General features: G+C 44.1%; 2 protein-coding genes across 3 annotated transcripts in view; both read right to left on the bottom strand.

The window, feature by feature from the left end:
• The window catches only part of LAMC2 (laminin subunit gamma 2), a 45,535-nt gene extending 31,110 nt beyond the window's left edge, over positions 1-14,425 (bottom strand). The window contains exons 1-4 of the mRNA XM_083743774.1: positions 14,106-14,425; positions 4,154-4,342; positions 1,698-1,833; positions 1,515-1,607 (exon numbers count right to left, since the gene is read on the bottom strand). Of these exons, the coding sequence (XP_083599900.1) occupies positions 1,515-1,607; positions 1,698-1,833; positions 4,154-4,342; positions 14,106-14,190 (503 nt within the window). The 5' untranslated portion in view covers positions 14,191-14,425. The remainder of the gene's footprint in view (positions 1-1,514; positions 1,608-1,697; positions 1,834-4,153; positions 4,343-14,105) is intronic.
• Positions 14,426-20,343: 5,918 nt separating this feature from the next.
• Positions 20,344-25,125, bottom strand: part of LAMC1 (laminin subunit gamma 1) — a 120,065-nt gene continuing 115,283 nt past the window's right edge. The window contains exons 28-29 of one of the 2 annotated variants that reach the window (XR_014565522.1): positions 22,359-23,739; positions 20,344-22,317 (exon numbers count right to left, since the gene is read on the bottom strand). Coding sequence is in view for 1 of the 2 variants with exons in the window: in XM_083743736.1 (XP_083599862.1) it covers positions 23,483-23,739 (257 nt within the window). In the remaining variant the exon portion in view is untranslated. Of the gene's footprint in view, positions 23,740-25,125 lie in introns of both variants that reach the window. The other variant, XM_083743736.1, reaches the window with a different exon arrangement.

Raw genomic sequence — 25,125 nt, 5'->3', positions numbered from 1 at the left:
ACAGAGCTATAATTCTCAGCAACAAACTGCAGTTCACAGGATTCTTTGTGGGGTGTCATGAGATTTAAATGTGGGCTGGATGTGCTTTTTAATGTAAGGTGTGGATCTGTGATGTGCTGAGCTCAGTGCAACTTGTGCACATGCCATTTTGGCCTCAGCATGGACTCAAACAGTGACGTGAGTCAGGGCTGCCATTAAATCAGAAATAAAAGTGTTATGCTTATTTACTTCCCATTAATTATTTGTCAGTGGCCCATTGTGGGGTACCACTATGCCAGACCCTTCAAGTGTCCCAATTTTCCAGGGACGTCCCTGATTTAGAGAAGCTGTCTTAGTTTCTGATTTGATCCTGGAATGTCCTGCTTTCCCTTAGAACATCCCTATTTTCATTGGGGAAATGTTGGAGGGTATGGAATTATCCGACCCCCGAGCTTCATAAAGGCAATCCTGTATAGGGAAGGTTTTTTTAACATTTAATGTTTTATATATATTGAAAGCTGCCCAGAATGGCTGGGGCAACCCCGTAAGATGTGTGGGGTATAAATATTAAAATTATCATTATGGAATGGGACGTCCCTATTTTCATCAAAGAAATGTTGGAGGGCATGCTATGCTGCTATCCAGATTAGCACAGAAAATTCCAGTCATCATCACTACCACAACTATTGGCATAGCAGTGCCCACATTGCAAAGTCAGCCTGTTTTACTAGCCCATCATGCACTGAACTGGCTTAGATTGGGTTTGCCGTCAACTCCCGGTAGCTTTCCCCTCTGGTCAGCATGTCTAGTGTCTGTGGGTTTGGTATGAGCAGGACCAAACCTACCCTCACCTGGTTTAGCTGGTCAGTCAAAGTTGTTCCTGACGCATGCTGATAGCTTCTAGAAGCCACAGGTGAGAGGTGAGTGCAAGCTGGGAATCACAGGTGGACCAAGTATCCCAGAGGGAGTGTGACGTATCCTCCAGAGGTACTACCCCTCCCTTAACACCCCATACACGCCAAAGCAACTAATACAAATGCAAAATAAATAAATAAATAATGTTTGAACCAGCACACAGCAAAAGGCAAGAATGAAATGGAAGGAATAATGCGAATGGAATGGAGATTGGGGTTAAGTGGGCAGAAGAGGCAGGAGGATGGGGAAGTGCAAGGATGAAGGATGAAGGCTGTATAGCTGTGCATTGACTGAAAGTCCCCTTCCTGGCTTCTGAAGCTCTGTTCTTGCCAACCAGACACCACAGACCTACATTTCCAAATATTACAGAAGACACATTGCTTTCTCAGTAGAAACTGAAGTTCTCAGTATCCAAAACACTGGCACTAGATTCCACATTCCATGCTTGCACGCTGAACTCAATCCACATAGCCTCCATTTCTGAGTCAGAGAGAAAGCTACATTTCTGTTGGGTTTGTATGCTAAGTGAAAGAGCAACTTGAGCTACCAAGTGGATTCCTTGATCATGACAACTCTGAGCACCATGAAAACATTTAGCCACGCAGTCTTTGTGCACGCACCTGCTACATTGCTCTCCTTCAACAGCTGCCTTGCAGATGCAACGTCCTGAAACACACTGGCCCGTGCTGCCAGCTGGATCGCAATCACAGTTCCTGAGAAAACCAAAGGACCATTTTCAAATGAAGCTCCATTGGAACACATTAGCCAGCAACAAACAGCTCCACCGACCCGACAGCACTTACTGTATTTGCCCAGCAGCTCTGCAGCCAGATTCTGAGAAGGAATGGAAATTGTCCTGGCATCCGTCACATTTATCACCTGTCACACCAGGTTTGCAGTGGCATCGTCCCTGGTTATCACACTGTACACTGAAAGAACCTGTGAAGAAGGAGTAGTAGAGACAGCAATCGGGTCAATATTTATGATTCTCATCAGGTTTATAGCAATTCCAAGGAAACTCAAAGAGAGTTGCTGCAGTAGTCATTCAGTTCCATTGTGCAAAGTTCCTCTCCTGCTTGGTTTGTCATGACTGGCACATTGCTGAACTACTCAGGCACACTTCGTCTAAAAAGTTGCTTTGGCGTGTACAAATATGATGCTCTTCTGCAGTATGAGATAGGCTGAAACCTGGTTTTGTGGAATATTGCCAGAAAAGAGGCAATGGTTCAGGTTTGAATTGGTAGACTCTATTGCTTGGAGGTTCTTCAAGAGAAGCAGTTTGTTCCTCTGCCCCCAAAATATCTACCCAATCTATAAATTTGTAAATAAACTGATTATTACAAAGGCAAAGCAAGGGCCAAACTAGAAATGATGCTAAACTTGTAATCACATCAGTTTTTAGAACAAAATTAATATATTTTTGTTGGGGATTTTTGTTGGGACTGGTATGTGGGGAGGAGATGGGTAACACTTTCCTCCTTTGCTTCAGGTCTGATGAAAATCACGCCCCACAGCTCACTCTCTCTCTTTCTGTCACGCACGCACGAGCACACACACACACATGCACACACACACACACACACACACACACACACAGACCCCATGAGCCCCTGGAGGGAAGTATCCACTGGTGCCAATGAAGGCTTCTTTCCCAGAGGTAATAGCAGGACCAGACTACTTTTGTCAGGACCAGAGGAGGAGAGGAAAGGACTAAATGTCCCTGCATGCTGTGGTCTTGATAAAAATCAACTGACATGCCTGCAAGTGGCATGATCAGCATCACAATTACTTTGGCCCCAAGTCTCCATTTCTTTCTTCCAGAAGGGAAAAGGACCTAGAAAGGCTGTCCTAAAGTTCATACAGCTCAAAGAAGGGGAAGCACAAAGCAGCAATCTTCCATTTGCACAGACAAAACCTGTTAAGTATAATTATTTAATTGTACGTATAACTCTGTATATGTCTGGATGTGCACTGCTAAAAGCTCAATTCCTCTGAGCTAAACATTGGAGCTGCAGAGAGCCTAATAGCCAATGGTTTAAGTAGGGCTGTAACTCCGCTGGATCTGTCACGAGGTTTTTAACTTAGATCACATGAGAAATAATTGTATTACAGGTCTCCATTTTGGGTGTATTAATTACTAGCTCTTTGCTCTAAAGCAGCTGAAGTGAAAGGATGTGCTAATGATTCCCTCTAGGAAAACAGCTAGGCTGGAATGGAGGAGAGGCAGAGCTTTGTTCTTTAGATAGAAGAAATTCATATTTCTAAGATATGCTAAACCTGTGCTGGGATCAGCACATTATATTATGGAAATCTCTAGATGTAACACTTTAGCAGATGTACACCACTGGCACCATTTTTGCCTCACAGCTGACCAAAGATATCCAGTGCTATTTCTGCTCCACAGGAACAGTCAATGCACAAAGTCACTACATAGAAAACTTTGCCAAAAGGGAGACTGATGCTGCCTATTTTTCCTTCTGGCCCAAATAACCAAGAAAATTCAAGCTACGTAGGCTCTGTCCGCATTACCGGCTTAGAACACAGCTAGGTTGTTTTGTTTTGCTTCACATTCAGATTGAAGCTGGTTTTGGGGAAAACACATCAGAATGTGGTATCTAATTAAAAACAACAATAGGATAGAAGTGCATTGTGGTTAGCATTATAAACCTCACTGAGGCCTTGAGGCGTACCTTCAGGTCCCCATTCCACAATAACAAAAACAAGTTTTTGGAGTCCTACAGACCTGGCATGCTTCCAAACAGGTAATGTATTGAGCATTCATCTTCACTTATTCGCAGGGTGGTTAGATGATGTTATGGCAAAGCAAGTGTCACTCCACATTTCCCAGTGGATTCCACCTTCACTTTCCTTATTGCAGAAAGTCCAATCTTTCAGGCAAGCAGTTTGTTGCACAAGACTTCTTAGCCAACTATGATTGTGCAAGCTGGATTTCCACCTGAAAATAGTAACAGTCTGGAAGTGCCCCTTGATTGTGTTCAGGAGAACAGCTGCTTTTGGCTTCTCCTCTCCCTGATCTCATTCAGAGGAACCCAACTCAGGGTATGCACTGGAACCCCAATTCTCCACGCAGTGAGTGGCTTTAAGGATGCCAGAACATTTGTGACAACTGGCTTATTTTGCCAACATATTTGGGTTGAGTGTAGGCAGAGATATGCAGCAGTAGAACCTCAACAGACACTGCAGTCCCATAAGATTGGGGGTGAGGGGCTTTCCCACCTGCCCCTCAGTCCCTGCATACCTTTGGGGTTGCAGCTGCAGGATACACAACGTCCTCGAGGTTCCTGGCGGTAGAAGCCCTCCTTACACCGCTCACAATTATTTCCCTCTGTGTTTTCGGCACAGTTGAGGCACCGGTATCCATTCCCTGTTCGTCTGAGCAGCTCCATGTCGAACATGCACTGCCTGGATTTCCCATTGCAATGGCAGGCTGAAAGCAGAGAGAAGAGTTCGCACCATTCAAGAACAACAACCCAAATGGCAGTTCCAGAAATTGGCTCGCCATTTTTACTTGATGATATACATTTAAAGGCCACCCTGTTGATGAGCTCAGATCCAAGCTACGCAAGCAGCAGTGACTAGTCATGCAACATTAGCCTGATTCCCTCATCACAGAAAACTGGCTGGTCCATTGGTTCCAGTGTTGACAGGCCAGCTTCCTCAGCATGCTAGTTTTCTATATTTGGGTTTTTAAGAGCAAGCCACTGCAACCTAAGATGCTTTGTTAATGTGAATGCTTGGGCTGAGATTCCTGTCTTGCAGGGGGTTGGACTAGATGGCCCTCAGGATCCCTTTCCAGCTCCACCATTCTATAAGAGCTGTGCCCTGTGGTTATTTCAAATGGAGTAGGTTGGGCTTAAGGCACTGCCATGCCTTCTCTTAGTCTTCATTTCTCTCACTCTACTCCATTGCCCTTTCAATTTAACACCAGCGATTCAACTCCCTTTCAGCCAAAATGAAACGGGAGCTAAAACAGCAAGAATATTAGTGATGGAAGGAAAGAAACACAGATGAGGAATTAATATGGAACCAGGAAACTCTTGTCACTCTTATTAGTAATATCATTAATCCCACTTCACAGCATATGCATAAGCAAAACCAACAACTCATAACTCAAGGTTAGAGTCATGCACAAGATCAGCAAAGAAGCATTGTCCAGAGAACAAATCCCTCTTTCCATCTCTTCCTATACATTTTGTTTATTATAAAAATGTCTATAACATATTTTACAATAACAGCCTATCATAAAATTTAAAAATAAAAATAGCAAGTTGGTGCCAGTGGCATAGCGTGGGTTGTCAGCACCCGGGGCAAGGCAAGTAATTTGCGCCCCCTAACCCATGGATTTAAGTAGGGGCAGAGAGCTGCGAGTGCGAGCGCCCCCCCAGATGTTGTGCCCGGTGCAGCCGGCCCCCCTGCACCCCCATGCTACGCCACTGGTTGGTGCTGATATCCAAAACCAGTGTTGGCATTGCATCCTACAAAGGGGACTCTGTTCCAATACATATGTTAGTCTTTAAAGTGTCTTGGCCTGGAAGCAGAAAGAGAAAGTAGCTGATGAGGGGGGAAAAACCAGAAGCAGCTGTGCCACGAGGGGAGGGGTCTGCAGCCTACTCTGGTACTTTGAAAAGTGCGCCAGGGGACCGATGGAGTCATTCTCCATAGCTGTTGCAGCAGGACTACGTTTTAAAATGCTGTAATCTATATGAACTAATCAGTCTGGGTTAAAATAAAACAGAACATGAATTTTATATTTATACTGTATTTAAAAAGATTCTCATGCTGAAACATCAGGGGAGGTGTTCCCTCAGTCCCATATCAAAAGCCTCCCTGTTTCTATGGCAAGCAACTTGCTTCCCAGTTTCTTCCATTGACAGGACTTCTCTAAGAAAGGAGAGTGAGCCCCATGACCTGCTCTGTAACAAGGAAAATATGGCTCCCCTAGGAGAGACTCCCAGGCACTATGGATATTCCATCTTTAGACCTTGGAGAATTCACGGACTTGAATGTCTCTCTCTTCCTACACTCAGGACCCTCTATAATAACATCTGGACCCCAGGAACAAAACAGCAGCAAACCCAGAGAGAAGCTACCATTAGAAAGCAAAGTGTTTAACCTGTACCTGAAGGATTTCCTTTCCCAAGCTCTTCTGGGCTCTTCTGGGCTGGCTGTTAATGTACCAGGAAAGGCGGAGCTGCAAAGCCTGCTAGAAGGCTGCAGGCGGGCCAAACTATGTTTCCCAGAGTTATTTGGGAGAAGCCATGAAACATGAACAAGTATAAACCAGTACAGGTTGGCAGTGTAGCTGTGCCCTAAGGCGTTAAGGTGAATTTTGAGGAGGAGTTGCAAAATAAACAAATCTACCAACATTTTATTAATGTGGTTTATTTTCAGTACTGAATTTCTGTTTTCCAAGCACGGGATTTAGATTGCCTCCCCCCCCCCCTCATGTTTGTGTGCAGAGTACCAACAAGCCCAGAAGAAAGCAGAGGGAAATTTTCATAGCCAACCTCTTTGTAATGAATACTACGGAGAACCATATACTTAAGAATCACATCTCCGTCACCTACAAAGTTTGCAGAATTATTGTGGTTGTTACAGTGCTTTTGCTAGTCTCTGAAACAGCAAGAGCTGCTCTCCACAGCTGCTCCTGCTAATCCTCAGCTTGGCTGCCAACACATACGATCAGGTTCAGGCACGACACTTGCATTCCGAGCACCTGAGAGGTTCCAACGCATCAGCCGGATCCTGGGTCTGCCAAGGCTGCCAAGCCAAGTAGAGCTGATCTCATACCCTTCAACGCTCACTCAGAAGCACCTGGAATTTAATCAGCACCCCCCCCGCCCCCCAGGCAGAGCCTCAGCCCATGTGCCCGTCAACAGCCTCCTTTGCTTTCCCAGGCTCCTTCAATGCCCCATCTAGCCACGCCTGAAGTTAGCTTGTGTGGGAGCCCTCCCATCACCGCAGAAGTGGGTCATTCCCTGCTTTCCCAGTACCTCAGGCCCAAATAGCATGCTGCAAGGAATTCTGGGTGTGTGTTCCTCCACATTTTATTTTTAAAAAACAAATCATCTCAGCATGTCTCAAAATGACTCAGAGGACAGGAAGACGTGGTGCGGCTTCTTAAACCTTAAACCCAAGTAGGGCATTGCCTTTTTAGGCATACACTGAAAGCTGTGGTGTGTGATTGAGACAAGTGTCTACGTTACAAAGGTTACTGAGGGCCAAACTAGATGTTTCCTTAATTATGGAGCATATAGCTATGTATTCCTGGAGTGTGAGCGCTGCTGCATGCTGAGAGCGGCAAGGAGCCACAGGTGAGAGCTGAGTGCAGGCTGGAGACTATAGGTGGATAAACTACCCCAGAAAGAGCATGACATGTATCCCACCAGAGGTCATACCCCTTGGGAGAGTAGCTGATGGGTCTCAAACCCTCAGTGAGTTAGGGACTTCCCCTGCAGGCAAAGTGGATTGGGAGGGTGAGACCAATGGGTCGAACAGTCAAGAAGGCAGTTTCTAAATGTGCTGTGTAGAGGGAAGTGAGGAGCAGGGGAGGCTCATCCACCTGGGAAGGGAGCCCATCTAGGAGAAAGAAAACTCTGACCTTAAACCTCTGCTGCTTTATGGGATATTTTTGGGAGAAGAAAAGGCTAAGGAGTAAACCCTGCACAAATCTGGAATGGAGTCCCCAAGTCAGTTGGATGGCATCTTGTATGCCTCCTTCTGGCAACTCCTGCAGCCAAGCTGGTGTGAAATGTATTGCTCTGCTTTCCTTTGGACCACATGGGGGGGGGTGTTCCTTGTCATCTGGGTGGCCCAGGACCTCTAGACACACTGCCCAGGCTTATGCCCCGGGGAGGTCACCAGGGCTGGTAACACAGTGGTATGATTTCACCCCCAGAAGCATACTCCATTGTCTCTTGAGACAGACAGATGCCAACAGGCTATGCATATTGTTTTCTTAAATAATTACTGTGAGACAGTTCTTACTGGGAAGGCAGCAAGTGAGAGTGGGGAAATGTCTCCTCATTCTTCCACCCTGACTGGACCAGAGATTCTCTCCCTTCTTAGGAGCTGGGGGGGGGGGTGAAGAAGAGGTTTGCAACTTAATCACAAAGGCTACTTCTGTTAGGGAAAAGCAGTGTTTGGAGCGAGGGACTTTCAGTGGTGGGCTAGTGCAGGACAGAGAAACTAGACCCCCCTCCCCACATCAATATCTGCTGCAGCTCTTCCCCCACTTGCTGGTGGAACACAAATGCTCTCTAGGTGGTTATTTGGTGTGGGGAGAGGGGGACTTTGGCTTCAAAGCTTATGCCTAAGGCAAAAGTAATGATAACTGAACCTAAACGAATACCAAGAAAGAACACTGGTCTTTGTCTTCCTTCTGTTTAAGGGAGAAATAGACTAAGTTCACAGACAGCATTCTAAACGATGGTTTGCAGTGCACTAATCACAGATTAATCTGTTCAGCATTAGTCCATTCAGACATCACACCAAGCCATAAATAAGAAAATCATGGTTTGCAATGCCAGCTCAAAACCAGCTTTCTGATTTGCCAGCCAATCACAAACCACATTTCGTAAATGTAGCTGTCAGGCTAAACCATAGCAAAGCTTGCTTTGTTAAATTCTGTGTCATATCTAAATTAACTGACTCTCATGTTGTGTCTCAGTTGCTATTTTATATAAAGACCACTTTAAACCACAGCATCTTAGTTCTCACTGAGGGGGTGGTAAATATATTGTGGGGGGAAAGAGTTGCACCAATTCAGCCTGCAGATGCGGAGAATCCCATGACTGAAGGCTTCTTTACACTTATCTAGTACCGTCTGTTATTTTCCTATGTAGAAGGAATTCTTTTGTATGAAAGAGCATTTAGTCCTGTGAGTCTTCACTTTTCTTCCGGAGTGGTGAAATTCAGACACAGGTTTACCCTCCCAGTGAGAGAAAGACTTGACACTGTTTGCACATTTATTTTTCCTAACTTAAAAAAGCCTAATATGGCAATGACTGCTGATTAGATTGACCAACACATATAATTAGCACCGCATAGCAATTTTCATAGCCAATAGCTCAACTTGCTTACAGATTACATCATCCAGTTTTGCCTTGATTCTGCTGCTGCTGCTGTTTTCTCAATGCTTTGTGTCTGTCCATAGCCTCTTTGGAGGCAATTACATCACGATAAGCGTGTCTGTAACTGCATGTGTTTACACAAGGTAATGTCACACTTCTTCCCAGTGCTGATGCCTGTGAAGTTTCTTCACATAGCTTTTCTGAATGAGATTCTCAGTGCTGAGATGGGCTTTCACAATAAAACTTTAGATATGACCGGGACTGGTTGGACACAGAGGAACCAGCTGGGGAACCCCAAGGGAAGGAAGGCTCAGAGCCCCGGGAGTGGTGGTGGGACAACAATGAGCAGTCACATGGAGAAGAAAGAGAAGAAAGACTGGGGGGGGGGTAGGTGTCAGAAACTGAAGGGGTAACAGGGCTTAGTGAGCAAGAAGAGCCTGTGGCGGAGGGAATTTCAGACTCAGAAGGTGGAGCAGGAGAGAAGTGAGGCCGAGAGGCCGAGAGGAGTCAGGCTGGTGAAGAGACACGTGTCTCCCCCTGCTGCTGCGACAGACTCCCCTCCCTGCTGGTCTCTCAGAATGAGGTGAATATAAACTGATGGATTTGAGAGAAATTGCAGGGTAAGCAAGCTACAGGTGCTGGGAGGGGACAGGTCAGCAGCCATGTGTTGGAGGACAGAGCTGGATGTGACCCGCACCTCCTCAGCCAGCCCTCTGCCCTCAGGTGCAGCAGATGACACTGTCCTGCCTCCAGTGCTGCACTAAGACTAAGAACTAAGACTGAAGTAAGATGCAACTGCCAGTATGCTTGGCTTCTGTATGTGGAATGAGGGAGAACCATTTTGTTCTCAGGCCTTGCAGCCAAGCTCCAAAAGAAGGGGATCAGCCATGCCTGCTCCGCTATGGGAAAAGAGCCTTCTGAAGTAAGATGTAAAGGAACTTGCCTTATTCCCCCCCCCCCCTTTTTGGGGATATTGTGGAAAGATGAATTGGGTACTACACCGTCAGCTTCCCACATTGCTACTAAGGCACTAAACATCTTGGCAGGCAAGTGGGAATGCTGCCTTTTTTACCTTCCATTTTTTAATGCGGGGCAGTGTTCTGGGGTCAGTGCTTTCCCTTCTGCTCATTCAGTGAGAAGGACTGATGCATTTATAGACCTGAAGCTGTCAAAGCCAAAGATGTCAGACACAAGCAGGCTGTTATTTAGTGCTACTTTCACCTCAGTGCACCTGGAACATCCGAACTTAAACCAACTGAATTTTGATGTAGTAAAACAACTGAAGGTGGTCACAAGCTCCTTTGTTTGTGTTGGGTGGGCAAAAAGAAAAGGTAACTCCTGTCATTTCAAGGTTCTTTCCTAGTGCATAAATATACATAACGGGTTTAGATAATATTAAGCATTAAGCCCCTTATTCTGTCCCCTTTTCCACTCCTTCCTATTCACACCTGTTTTCTCTGCCTTTTGGTTCAAGAGCTTGCTCCCATTCCCTCCAAAATTTCTCTGATGAAAATAGGGACATGCAACCATACAAAATGACCATACCTTGTCATTTTTACCCCGCTCATCTGATGGGGGTGCCCCAGCCACTCTTGGCGGCTTCCAACATGTATATAAAAACATAATAAAACTATAGAGGGCTGTCTTCAGATGTCTTCTAAAGGTTGTATAGTTATCTCCTTGGCTCAGGGGTTACATAACTCCATACCCTCTGATGAAAACAGGGACATCCTACCATACCCTCCAACATTTCTCTGATGAAAATAGTGATGTCCTAAGAAAAAGCAGGACATTCCAGGACCAAATCAGAAACCAGGATGGCTTCTCTAAATCCAGGACTGTCTCTGGAAAATAGGGACACAAAGGGTCTGTGTTCCCTGTCCAGATTGGTCATCTTAGACCTCCCATTTGCAAACATTCCAACTCTAGAACACAAAAGAAGTCAGTGTTCTGTAACCGCACAGAAAGTTCACTCTTCACTGGGTTGGATTGTACTCCATCCTCACATTACCATTGCTAAATATATTAATTTTTCCCCTAAATATTTTTTGCACTTCTGCAAACCTTGAGGTCTTCCCAAGGCTGATACTTCCCTCTTTACCATGGATGGTGCCATGTGGGCTAGATAAACATCTACATTTGGGATAATAATAATAACTGGCATCTATGATTCCTCATGCTCTACGAGTTCAGTGTTGGTTATAATTCCCTCTCCCCTGAGATCTATTTTTTCCTGTGGCAGCTGTGTATGGATGTGTGTGCGTAGATTTGCACATGTATGTGCCATGTATGTTGTTAGCATCTGGCTATCTCAAGAGATAATGGAGTGTGCCTCTGGGGGTGACGTCAAACCACTGAGTTACCAGCACTGAAGTGACTTCCCCAGGATGCAAGCCTAGGCAGTGTGTGTGGAGGTCTTGGGCTGCCCAGATGACAAGATCCCCCTCTCAGCCTCGCTGATGTGGTCCGGAGGAAAGCAGAGCAAGATGTTGGACTCCAGGAGTTGCTGGAAGGAGGGGTGCAAAGTGCCAGTCTTAGGGACTCCACTCCAGATTTGTGGAGGGTTTACTCTAAGGTTACCAGATTTTTTTCAAATAATCTGGGGACAAAAGTTTTAAATTTTTTTAAACAAAAAAAATAATAATCTTTTTTTTTTTTTAATTAAGAAGTAATATCTTCTCTTCTGGGTCTCCTCTGTCACGTGGCCTTCCTCTGGGCCCCGGCATGATCTCTTGGAGCGCTACCTGCCATGGAGTAGGCTCGGTTGAGCCTGGGCTCGGCCATGTGTCCTTGCCCTCCCGGTGCTCTGCTACCTCTCTTCTTCAGTGGTGGTGGCGGCGGCAGCGTGGCAAGGTCAGGGCTCCCCACTTTTTTTCTCCTTCCTCTCTCTCTCTCTCTCTCTCTCTCTCTCTCTCTCTCTCTCTCTCCCTTCTCCTTCTCCTTTCCTCCTTCTCCCTGTGTCGTCTCCGGAGCGCCACTGGGCAGTCGGCCAGGTGGCCGGACACTCTCGCTCCCAGCTCGATTTGGGTCATGGGGTGTGTGTGTCAGCGGTTCCCCCAGTTGACATGCTGGGCATCCCCGGTTCCCCCTCAGCAGTGGCAGCGGCAGTCTTAGCAGCCCAGAGCCAGCCTGATAGTGCAGTTGGCTCTGGCTGGCTTCAGAAGCTGCTCGCTGCCGTGGCACCCGCCATTTTGCCTTGCTGGAAGTCCCTATATGTTGTGTCTTGTGCCGTTGAACCAATCATGCAACATTCATTCCCTACTAATAAATCTACAACACTTAAAATATAAATCCGGGGACATTATATGAAATCCGGGGACATTCCAGGGACGTATTTTGTCCAGGGACAGATTTGTAAATCCGGGGATTGTCCCCAGGAAACGGGGACATCTGGTAACCATAGTTTACTCCTTAGCCTTTTCTTCTTCCAAAAATATCCCGCAAAGCAGCAGAGGTTGAAGGTCAGAGTTTTCTTTCTCCTAGGTGGATGTGCCCCATTTGCTCACTTCCCTCTACACAGCCCATGCAGAAACCACCTTCTTGACTGCTGGAGGCGCTATTAGTCTTGTCCACTCAATCCACCGGAGCCTGTCTTTGCATGGAGGGGAAGTCCCTAGCTCACTGGGGATTTGAGACCCCTTGGCTACTCTCACCTGGTTTAGAATGAAGCCATTCCCAGGGTGTTGAAAAGAGGTATACAAATAAAATGAATGAATGAAATAGAAAGTGAATGAATAGAGCGTGGCGGTCCCACACTGAAACATCTAGTGTGGAATCACCCCTTGTCTATAAACAATTGTTATATATAACAAATTATAGTTGTCTTCATTCTTGTTCTCTACATGGCTATATATGAATGTTTGGGGATTTATAAGAAATTCTCATCAATCTCTTCAAACTACAATTCACAGGATTCCTTAAGGGAAGGCACCATAGGAACACTGGTGTAAAACTGATATAAATGTGTGGCCAAACATATGAGTGGTACTAAATCCAAGTTAAGAACTCTGACATGTTAGCCACAGTGAGTTTATGAAAAGTGTCAAATGCATAGAATTAGAAGACGCTGGTAGATATGCTGAGAGAATTACATCATAGAAACCACCCTGCTAATGTCAAAAAGTGAAGAATTAACACCAACACTGTTGATCAAGTGCACACAGGGACCGTATATACTTGCATGATGTACTGTATATACTTTGAAAGCTGAATTTCTGTTTCTAGCTCAAGATCTAAAACAATTTAGTAAAACAATTATTTTAAAAATGACCATCCCCACCCTCAGTTTCTTCCATTGCAACAACTGCCTTATATAGAGTAAGACCGTTGCTCTATCTAGCTCTTTTCACTCTTCAGGATTTTAGACTGGAGACATTCCCAATCATGCCTGGAGATGCTAAGGAATGAAACTCAATATCTTCTGTATGCAAAGCAGATGTTCTACTACTGAACCAAAGCCCCTCCCCATTGCCCTAGGAAGCATATAAAAAGTATTGGAAGAAACATGTCTCATTTGAATGTATATTCCATCTGGAGATTGAAGTAAAACACTAAGGACAGCATTTTCAAAAGTCCCTGAATGAATCTAAATTTACTGGGGATCAACATTCATCCACTTGTCACCTTCTTACTAAAAGACCTATAGAGGACTTATCCACTAGACTGATAGGACATTTGTCCCCATCACTGACCGATTACCGGGTGTGACCATATCTCAGCCCAGACACCCAATCAGGATACAGATAATACATGAGCAAGCTTGCAGTTGCTAGGCGACCCCGGTGTGCGCTTCACCATCTACCTCTAACTAGAAGGTTTTGGAGGAGAAACACGGGCCAGACCTAAGGAAGGAAGCTTAGATGATGAAGATCTGGTCCCATCCTCCATTACTGCTCACATGCTGAAAACGTTACTGCCCAGTTCCCAAGACATTCCACATGCTCATAAAGAGAAAGAGTCTTCAGCTTAGCTACTTCTCTCACACAACAAGGGGTTGCTCAGCAGCTGGCCCATGGTGCACCTGACACAAAAACAAGTGCCAGGGAGAGACAGAAGACTGCAAAATGAAGCCCACTTCCAAAAACTAAAGTGGAAAGATTTCACGCTCGTTTGCCTCACCTTCTCTTCTTTGAATGCCAACAGCTGATGGGAGGAGGAGAGTGATTGCAAGGCAACTGACAGTCACCAGCCAGTGCTGAGGCATTCCAGGGAAGTTTGGAGGGCTGTGTTGTCCAGAAAGTGCTCAGATCCAACTCTTCCAAGCAAAAGCCTCAAGATCAAGGGACAAAGCTGTGTGGTGGTGGACGTGCAGCTGCGGACAATTCCACCCGGGCCTCCGTTTCTTGTTCCAGGTGCTTTTTATCACCTCCTCTGCCTGAATCACTCTAGACAGGAATAAGAGAACTTGCCTTCAGTCTGACTCACCTTGCAAATAAAAAAAAAATAAAAAAAGAGGGCCCAGCCCATGTACAGTTCAGGGAGACACTTAACAGTTTCTTCTTAGCCATTCGTAGGGGCGGATCTCTGCAGAACACAGCAGCCAAAGCCCCTGGCAGCAGGCCAAGAGGGAGTGGGATGGGTGGCAGGAGGACAGAAAGAACAATTTAATTATTGATCTTCCGCATTAAAATCGCTTACAGGGCAAGCCCAAGGCCAGACTCACCGTAGGGCTTGTTCTGTAAACTCATTAATGTAAAACACAACTTCATTAAGTAGCTGGTTTTACCCTCAGGTAACACCACTTTTGTTAAACCTGTGCCACGTTCTGGAATGAAATGGGCATGTTTCCACTCACCTTAGCCCAATTAGAATACTTGCAAAGAATTTGTTAGCATTATAATTATTACTATTACTTTAGCAACACCCAGAAACACACAAATCAAAACAGCTTGAGAGGGACTGCTTTATGTCTGACATATTTTGAATCTATGATGAAAAAGAGGAACAGATGTGAAGATGAGCTAAGACTTCATCCTGATTAAAGTATTCTGGAATGTACATGTTTAAATTCAGGTTAACTGAATTTACTATACTCACAACTCTATACCCAACACCAGCCTTCTACAAACAAAGCAGCTCATATTTTGCATCAAACTCAAGCAGACAAAATACCGTTCAGGAGGTGTTATTTGCTTTAGCTCAGTGGTCTTTAAACTTCCTGCTTTTCATATAAAAAGTGATTTATCCTACTGAGCTTTGTGTGCTGCAGAGAATCCTGGAGCTTTTCCTATAGACCACAAGCAGTTTTTCACACAGGGCACAGCTGACTAGGAACAGTGCGCCTCACCATTAATTGTGCATAAGCTGAGGATGCCATGTTGAACACACCAAACATTCTCCCATGGCTGTGTAGTGTTGGGGAGACCAAGTGTGGTACAGAAGCTTATCCACTATTCTTGGTTTTCTAATAGAAGCCATCCTGGTAAGCTTCTGAGAAACTCTGTGGTCCCACTGAATAAGTCTGAAAACATCTACTGTTAATCAGATCAATTGACTCTCACCTGCCATTTTTCTTATCCATTCACCAATTTTAGAGAAATCAGTTAGGATCTCTTCAAATTTTGCTTTGAGATGCACCATCCTGAATAATTTTGATGTCCTCTGCAAACATTCAGTGACATGTGTTCAAGATCTCCCGTAGCTTCTAGTTAATTGCTCACACTTGGTGCCACTCTCGAGGTATTTGTGAAAAAATTATGGTCCCTGCTTCCAGTAAAAGTCCTTAGGAAATCCAGAATTTAGTTTCCTCTGTTGTAAAAACTGTGCACCATCCCTCTTAACCACTGCTTCCTGTTTTTTAATTAGCTACCCACTCAGAAGAGGAACTGTCTACTTTCCCCATGGCTGCAAAGTTTGTTTGGCAATGGACATTGTCAAAGCTTTATGCCAGTTTCAGTACATCATGTCTATCAGAGCACCTCTATCCACATACATTGATAACAATGCTTGCTAAGAGGTTGAGGAAGCAGGGCACTTTGTTGCCTTTCTGTTTGGCTCATCCTTAACAGGAACTCCTTCCTAAGCTGCTTGTTTGGTGATAAAACATTAGTGGGGGGACGACCCACACATATGCATATAGGGATATGGAGTTCAGAACTTACTTAAAAGTGACATAAGTACAAGGCCTTTCTTATCTCCTAGCTTACTGCCTCTGATTCCAAACTCTAATTGTAGGTAATTAAAGCTCAGGTGTTTCTCATAATCTCTTGAGCTGTCTGGCAGTTTCCTTGGCCTTAAGCTGATGATGCTGGTTCAGACAGCGTAATGTTCTGTGGTTGCTCACTGCTGGGAGGCTCAGAAAAAGCATGGGGTGAGATCATCACCATGCTTTGCTACGGTTTGTCAGGTCCTTTGCCTCCAGGTCATGGCAATACCAGGCAGTAGAAGACTGAGGCAGTAGAGATGGGCAGCAGCAAACAGTTTCGCGTTTCTGGGCAAACACAAAATTAAAACAATGGTCCCATAGACAGGTGTCTGTTGAAGAGCTAAAAATGTTCAGAACAATGTTTTATGAGGATGAAGATAACGATGGGAATAATAAGCTAGAGAAGAAACAGGCTTATGAAGTTAAAAATGGAAATGAAGCATGCACAGAGACTCCAGAACAAACTGATGAAAAGTGGCAGGACAGAATCAAGAAATAAGCAAACTGAAGGAATCAGATGTCTATGTGGAAATGGAATTGGAAATGATCTCCATTCAAGGATTTGGAGGAGACGTAGAAGATAAGATTACAAATGATGATTTGGAGATATATCTGGATAGGGTGTTGGTAGAGCTGAAAGGAAAAAAAGCTTTGGGATTTCAGTCCTGGTCTTTCTTTCGCTTTAGCAGACAGAAAGGATTCTGCTTACAATCTGGAACGTACGCAAAGAACGTTGCTACTAAAGCTATGGTATTTCCTCTGGTAGGGACGCAGGTGGCAATGTGGTCTAAACCACTGAGCCTAGAGCTTGCCGGTCAGAAGGTCGGCAGTTCAAATCCCCATGACGGGGTGAGCTCCTGTTGCTCGGTCCCAGCTCCTGCCATCCTAGCAGTTCGAAAGCACATCAAAGTGCAAGTAGATAAATAGGTACCCCTCCGGTGAGAAGGTAAATGATGTTTCCGTGCACTGCTCTGGTTTTGCCAGAAGCAGCTTATTCATGCTGGCCACATGACCCGGAAGCTGTACGTCGGCTCTCTCCGCCAGTAAAGCGAGATGAGCGCCGCAATCCCAGAGTCATTCACGACTGGACTTAACTGTCAGGGGTCCTTTACCTTTACCTTATTTCCTCTAGAAATAGATGAGAAAAAATGAAAGTGGAAGAGATCAGGATACCATTGTAAAAACAAGAGGAAATGGGATGCAACAGGATATGGAACTGGATATGCAGAACTGGACATGAACTTATGGATATGTAATGGAAAATCAAAATGGAATACTCCAACAGGAAGTGGAATACAGTAAGAAATGGAACCAAATAGATGGACTGGATATGAACAAATGGGATATTGGTCTAATATGTGATCATAGTAGAGACTTTAATATGGACACAGATGGAAAAATATAACTTCTAAAAGAAAAATAACCCCTACAACATTGATAAATGTAATCATAAATTGCATTAAGCCTTCAGCTTCACAAAAGCACATGCCCCAAAGAACCCGTGTGCATGCCGTCTGAAATAGATGGGCCTTCAAGATCTTTTGGGGGGAAACTGGTGTGAGGTAACTTTTTGGAGGTCAGCTGACAATGAGTTCCAGAGTCGTGGGGCTACCAGAAAGACAAGTTCAGCTAAGCACTGCCCCCCCCCCCCGATTTTCCACAACAACAAAAAAGCTTGACAACTTTGGCAAAAAAACTCAACAACAAACTATAATTTCATAGAATGTACATTACTTTCCTGCCCTGGAAAGCTGCAGCTAAGTGTGACTTCTCCCAACATGACATGCAAACCACTGTGTCATCTCCTATCCCCAAAATCTGCAACATTGGATGATAATATGAATCTACTTTACAAGGCCATTCTAAGGCCTACTGGGATGACATACATACAAGCTGATAAGCGCTTTGAATGTTTGAATGATCAGAAAGGATTCTTGCAGGATTAATGTGTTCTTCTCAAGTGGAAATACTCTCCATGTAATAACTTGTCCCTTGCCAGATGTTGGTGCCCTACAATTCTGCAATAGTCCACCAGCCAGCATGGCAACAGTTGTAGATGAAACAAATGGCAGTCCAGCACTATGTGGAGGGCCACAGCTTAGCTACCGCTGATGCAGGAAATGCCTAACAGATAAAGAAGGTGCGTGACAGTATTAAAAAGTGTAAATACTGTTGCTGTGGGACCAAAGAGGCAGTAGAAGCAGATTACAAGCTGTGGCTAAAAATACTTTTGCCTGGAAGCTATCACTACCTAGTCGGTGACTACCTCTCCACTCAGATAAAGTTGTCTCAAGCACTCCTTCCCTGAAGCTTAGGTTAAAATAAAATTCCACACCCTGCAGGGCTGCGGCAGATCAGTGAAGGGCCACACCCTGCTGCTCAGTTCCGTTGAGCAAGCTAGGTGATGCATACCTGGCGAGACTGTGGCTGAGGTGTCAGCAAGGCAGGGAACACACAGTCACATCTGGCCTGTCCAGTCTGCTGCCCCTTCCTGCAGAACGGACCCCTCCTTCCTTCCCTCTCAAGATGAAAGAATTTATTTGCCCCTCTGCATACACATTCAATTTTCTTTTCTTTTACTCGACCCTTTTAGCCTCTTTGTTGTAACTGTCAGGAAGGGAGCAGCAATGGAATTCCTTGATGACATTCCTAGCATTTCCTGATTAATACGGAGAGGGATTTTGTCAACTCCTGAGCTGCCGAATGAGCTTTTAACCAAGAGTGCATTATACAAACACTATTTTCATAACACACTCCAGCAGGTCTAGACAAAGGTTTTGTGGTTGTGGGTGAGAATGAAGTTCTTTCTGGGGTAAAACTACCCCATCATCTGCTCATGTAAAGCAAGCAAGATAATCATCGCTAAAATTAATTCTCCAGCAGGCACAAATGTTTTCAGTAAGGCCACAGAGCTTCGTCAGTTCAATTAATCAAAGGATCACATTTTGATTATAATGATGCTGTTAACTGGGCGACAGCTTGGGAAGGGGAGCTGAAATTCTTCAACAGCTTTTTCCTCAGAAAGAAATATTTTAAGAGAAATTCTGGCTCATGTCATGTTGAATAACACTCTTTTAGGGGATGAAGGGAGCAATGGGCTAAGAGAAGGGAACTGTAAGGAAGAAAAACCAACAGCATTAAACTAGACCCACAATTGCATTCATAGATGGCAAAATTGGGGAGGCTAATTTTCTAAATATTCCCCAGGGGAGGACTGAAATTCTAACAGTTCAGGAGGAGCTCAAAAAAGTGTAAAATAATAATTGGTAATTTCTTAACACAGCTGCAACTTTGAAAAGCCTGGCTCTGCTTGGATCCATATTGTTCAGCTGTTGTGCCCAATCCTGTCCAAGTAGGAATTTTACGGGAAGGACTCTTATTGGACTCGTTAAGTAAATTTAGCAGCCACAGAATGAGAGGACATTGCCTTTCACAAAAGTAATGGGTAGGACTAAGTGACCAACTTTTGACAAGTGAAGGGAAGGAAATAGTGGGATTTCTCAAGGATCTGTATTGCAACTTATTCATAAACCCTGTGTTAGAGGTAAGGAATGAGTTCTTAGATAATTTGGAGTTATTTAGGATGACACATTCTAAAGCAGACTGTGAACAGATCCAAAATGATCTAAGCTAGGTGAATAGCCAATGAGAGATGAGATTCAGTGTTAAGAACTGCACAATGATGTGAACACTGTGGTAAAAGATTCCTATCAAATATATGCCGGTGGAGTCTGAGCTGGTTATGGTTACCCAGTATTGTTTCTTTTTAAAATTCTCACCCACTTTTTTCTTTTTCCTCAATCTTATCTTCTTATAAATGAAATTTTCTTAATAAAATATAAATGATACCCAGGAAAAAGTTTTAGAGGTCATGGTGAATCAGTCACTCCAGTTATTTGAGAAGTCTCTAGAAGTGAGCATTTTAGCCACTACAGAGGGGGATATTTTCAAAATGTGAAATTAAATCTTGAAGCCATTTAGAAATTGGATGAAGTTCCATGCTAAAATCCTTTTTAGCTCAGGTTTCCTTCCACAAAAAGGTGGTAAGGTAAAATGAGACCGTTCCACCCCCATATTCAAATCCGATAGGAAAAGCAAATATATTTGGACAGCTGGTGCATGTGCGCTCTCTCTCTCTCTCTCTCTCTCTCTCTCTCTCTCACACACACACACACACACACACATACAGTAAATACTCAAGAACCCAGCATATGAGGGGTTACAAATATTCAGTCTTTATTATAAATAAGAAATACTGTTTTATACATAAAACTGCCAAGTGTTGCATTTTTGTTGTTTTTGTTCACTGCCCCCAGACAGCAAGACCACAGATTTAAGTCTAAAACTGGAGTGAAGGCACTTTTTGAGGTGCTCACAGTTGAGAATAAAAAATAAAATGAAGGGAACTCTTCAGCAGGTGTCTCCCGTGAACAGCTGTTGCATCGTTTTGTTATGCAAAGAAATAACTTGGACCTATACAAACGTGATAATAGCTGTTAACGCAATATTCGTAAATTCTTATAAAGGCCTTTTTATTTATTTATTTAAAAATAAAAAAAAATCTGTTAAAACCTGTTTAAGAGAAAAGGGGGGAAATACTAGAAAGGCAAGGAAAGGACTAGAAACACACTACAAACTGTAATCATCCCCTTCTAGTCAAGTGCGACATGACACAGCAAAAAGCCATTTCCAGTTCATGGCTTTTGGTTCTGTTTGCCTGTATGCATGCAAGTCGGCTTTATGTAAACTGTTGAAGAAGTTGCTTGGATAAAATTAAGATCTGGCTGGAACTTCTCTCTCTGGCCCTGTAAAAACCAAGGCCAAGGGGATTTTGCCTGCCTGTATTCATAGAGACCTGCTACTGAATCTACAGTAATGGTCTAGCGCTTACTGCGGTGGAAAGTATGTGGCCAGCTGGCACCCCTTCAGTAAATGGCTCCCATGACTGAATGTTCCTTAATTTCCCTACGTGTAGACAACTAGCCATGTCTGAGAGAAAGGTTTTTCTCTTGAAAAACAAAAACCAAACTGCATGGAGAAATGGTACCAGCTCAGACCTAGGTTAAACCACCTGGGTAAGAAGTAGGCCCAAGTCGCATTTCCTCTTCAAAGCCAGCAGGAAGCCTATAACCATTCATAATATCAAGACCACAAACAAAGGGCCAGTTTGGGTGATGCCTTCACCCCCAAGCAGGAGACCTGGGGAGGAGGCCTCAGGCCTGTGGGTCTCCTTCCTGTCCGCTGAGAGAACTCTGGATCTGCCCAAATGGGTGATTTTCCGCTTCTCCCATTTCTGCTCACGGTGGAGGAAGGAGGTGTGGTGCAGAGGAGGCCCACAAGTTGGAGGCCTGCTCCCCATTTCAGCCCAGAGAGAGTCTCCCAGGGCAAAGCATCACCCAAAATGGCCTAAGGCATCGTGAGCTACACCCCTCTGACTCCTTTAGGTGTCACGTGGCTTTAGAAGAGGAGGAGGGCAACTTGCCTCTCAGCTGGCAAGGCAGATATGGAACACTATTAACTACCAGTACGAGTGCAGAGGTGAGGATGGGCAGAGAAAACACCTGCCCCTCGCCCACCCTGCCCCTCACTGCCAGAGGAATCATAACCTGGAGGAGAGGATGAGGGCAGTGTGGCGGTGAAGAGGAAGCAGTGAGAGAAGAGGGCCACTCGGGAAGCAAGGCCACACATATTTACAGGGGGGAAGGCTGGAGAGGGGCAAGAGAGAGAGAAACAGACTTTTCCTCACACTATAACCATGATAAAAAAAGACACAAAATCCCACATTCACACAAAAATATAAATTTGAAATAATTAATAGCACCAGTGTGTGTGTCAGATAATAAATTTCTTCCCCTCTACGCAAACGTACAAAGTTGCATAGTGTTTCAGGGTGGGTATATGCAGATCTCAAAGGCAGGGGGTGGAAGCATCAGACCTCTCTCTTGAGGAAACTGCAGAGGCAGATAATTTCCTCCAGTTCAGGATTAAAAGGGAGAGACAACGTGGAAGGAGGTATCTTCTCCCCACAAGGAAGCATATTCAAAGTGGGAGAGGGGGGATTCTGAGCAGGGCAGAAATTCATACCAAGCAACCACCAGCTCAGTTAGTAAATACTGTGAACTCTTGGGAGTTATTTACCCCTAGAATTAGGCCTGACCAATTATTTTTCCTAGAAAGATGGGTCAGCTATATTTTGTGATTACTCCTCTTTTACACAAGAGGTAAACCTACCATGGCAAAATGATATGATTCATCCTGCAGAAAGAGAACTCTGCAAACATTCGAGTTTATTTTCTACCAGAGAGGATTATGTTGACTTCAAATTTCACAGGCGAGCCTAGCAAAAAAAAAAAAAGTACTCTCTGGATAGTGGATGTTTCTTTCAAAAAAGGGAAGAAAAGAAAGAGTCTGATTCAGGGGCTTCCTCCACCCCCAAGAGAGAAAGACAGAATCTGTTGATATTAAATTATCTGTCCCTGGAAGATACCTCTTGAATATTACTAGTGACTGGCTGGTGACAGGAACAATTCTGATCACAAGTAGATTCTTCCATCTTGAAGAATTAAAATTTCTGCCTGTGTTCTCAGAAGTCGAAGGCAGGCCAAGGTATAGCACCATGGAGACCTAACACACCCCTCCTTCCTCATGACTCCCCCAAAGCATTTCTGAGAAACTGTTTCTCAGAATCAAGATATACATATACATATTGCACTCTAGAAAGTTTCTTTAAAATTGGCAGCTGGCTACCAAAGTGGTAGTTTAATTGGCCACTAATATATGAATTAAGTTGACTTTTTCTTCTTCTTTTCTGATTCTGAAGGCCATCAGTGTTTCTTACAAACTGTAGCTATACTGGCCATTACAATTTAATACTTTGGTAGCCAAACCCTTTCCTTCATAGAAACAAAAAGAACAGAGAAATTGTGAGATGGGGTACGGGAGAGAGAGATGGGGGATGAAAAAAGGAGAAGCCTGTGACTGCCCCCACTATGTATCAGTTCTCATAGCCCTTTCTGTAATTCAGCAAAACAGTCCATAATATTTCACATCATTATGCAAATCAAAGGGGAGTCTTTTCTGGGAGAAGAGGAGAAAATGGAGTGTTTTGAGCAAGGAAGTGTATACATTTCATATCTTTAAACCCTTCTGATGCCCAAAGACTGGATATTTAATTTGCGTTCATTCAGAAACTTGCAATTTTCTCCCTTGAATTGGGAAAGAAAGAACTGATAGCTGTGTGGGAGATGAGGTGGGGGTCCTGAAGAAGGTAACCTAGGAATTAAGGCACTCCACAGCCAAAAGAACTGCTCCACCAGTCATTGAGGGAACGCCCCCTGCCTTTAGCACATCCTTAGGGTTTTTCAATGGACGGAGTGTTGAAACAGCCAGTTGGTAAGGTCTTCTTGATGTCCTCTAAATTGCTAATGTCTTTCCTAATGGTGTTAATGTCCCTGTCATATTCATTGATGGCACTGGCTTGCTTTTCAGCAGCCTTCTCCAGATCGGAGACTTTCCGGTCCAAATCGTTGTCCCTCATCTGGTTTTTGGCAGTGTTCAAAGTATCCTCAATCTCATTCAGTTTGCTCAAGTCCACAGGTTCCACCCGCCCTGTAATGGGAGCAACATACAAAATTAGAATTTTTTAAAAATTAAGGCCCACTTCATTCTGATACAGAAATAATTTCCACTGGTCAAATGCAAAAGAGAAAGAGATTAAAAAAGCAAAATAATTCAAAAACCTGATCTTCCTAGTTTGCCAAATCATCTCTAAAATTCCTCTAACTATTGCATTCAAATTGTTTAAATTTGAGAAATAAGTTGTGTATCAAAATTCAGAAATGTGTAACACCGGAGCACTGAGTTCAATGTCTCTTAAACTGCACACCCAGAAATTCACATTATGTACAAATATTTTACATTGTGAAATTTAAATGTTATTTGAACTTTATTTCCGCTGTTTGAGAAAAAGTTCTCTATACACATCCATCCTTAACTATTTTTTTCCTCCTTTTTACAATGCCAAGATTAAACAACATAAACGACTGATTGCTCATTCCCTGCATTTAATCATTCAGCCCACCCGTTCTTTTTTACAGGCCAAGTCTATGGACTTATGAAGCAGTAAACTGTACAAGAAATTATTGTTGTGAAAACAGATGCAAAATGTGGCTGCAAAAAGAAGGGAGAAGCTGGGATAGTCCTTGGCTGGGCCGCCAATTCAGCAAATAAATGTCTTGTGGACGGGTTGGCGAGTGGAGCAAACGGGGACAGAACCACCCTAGCGCTATATGCACCCACTACGGTAATCTAGCTATCAGTGAACCCGTTAACCTGGCAAGCATGTCGATTTGCAGAGTGAAGTCTTGCATACTGCAAGGGCTCCCAAGGGGGTGCTGTACAACTTTCTGTGATTTGAACACAAAAACATCACTACCCTGTATGGAATCCCTGACAGTGGAGCCTGGACACCCATTGTCAGGGTTAGCTGGCAGGTTTTGCCCTCACAACAACATGCCACTAAGAGTAAAAGAACCATGTGGTGCAGTCAATAGACAGTGCTGGGAGTGGGAGTCAATCATTGCACATTCATAGATTTGTCCATCTAGGTTTTGTTTTAGAAAGCCTGATTGTATTGAATACAGGGAATGGACTTTCTGACAGATGCCAGACAGATACATATCTTAATATGTAAAATAAATGTGTGTGCAGTTTTAGATTAAGCCCCACTTGTTTATCATAATTTTAGCTTTGTCAACTCAAGTCACTGTACACTATTGTTGATAAGCATTTTATTGAAGTCCTTTGAGTAAGTCCACAAAAATTATTAGACTAGGTGCCCAGCTACACAAACTTATGTTAGCCAGGTATAGTAGCAATGGCTTGAAAGAACAAACCAAGAGGAAAGGGGTCACATTCGCGTCCCAAGGCAAGACCCCAAATGCCACCCTATTCAGGGTGAGAAGGTCAATCTCTCTAGCAGTTTACCAGCTGAAG

The sequence above is a fragment of the Podarcis gaigeae genome, assembly GCF_964106915.1.
Source record: "Podarcis gaigeae genome assembly, chromosome: 6".
NCBI classification, from domain to species: Eukaryota; Metazoa; Chordata; class Lepidosauria; order Squamata; family Lacertidae; genus Podarcis; species Podarcis gaigeae.
Note: the sequence above shows the minus strand (reverse complement) of the source record. Positions and strands in the feature narration are given on the sequence as shown.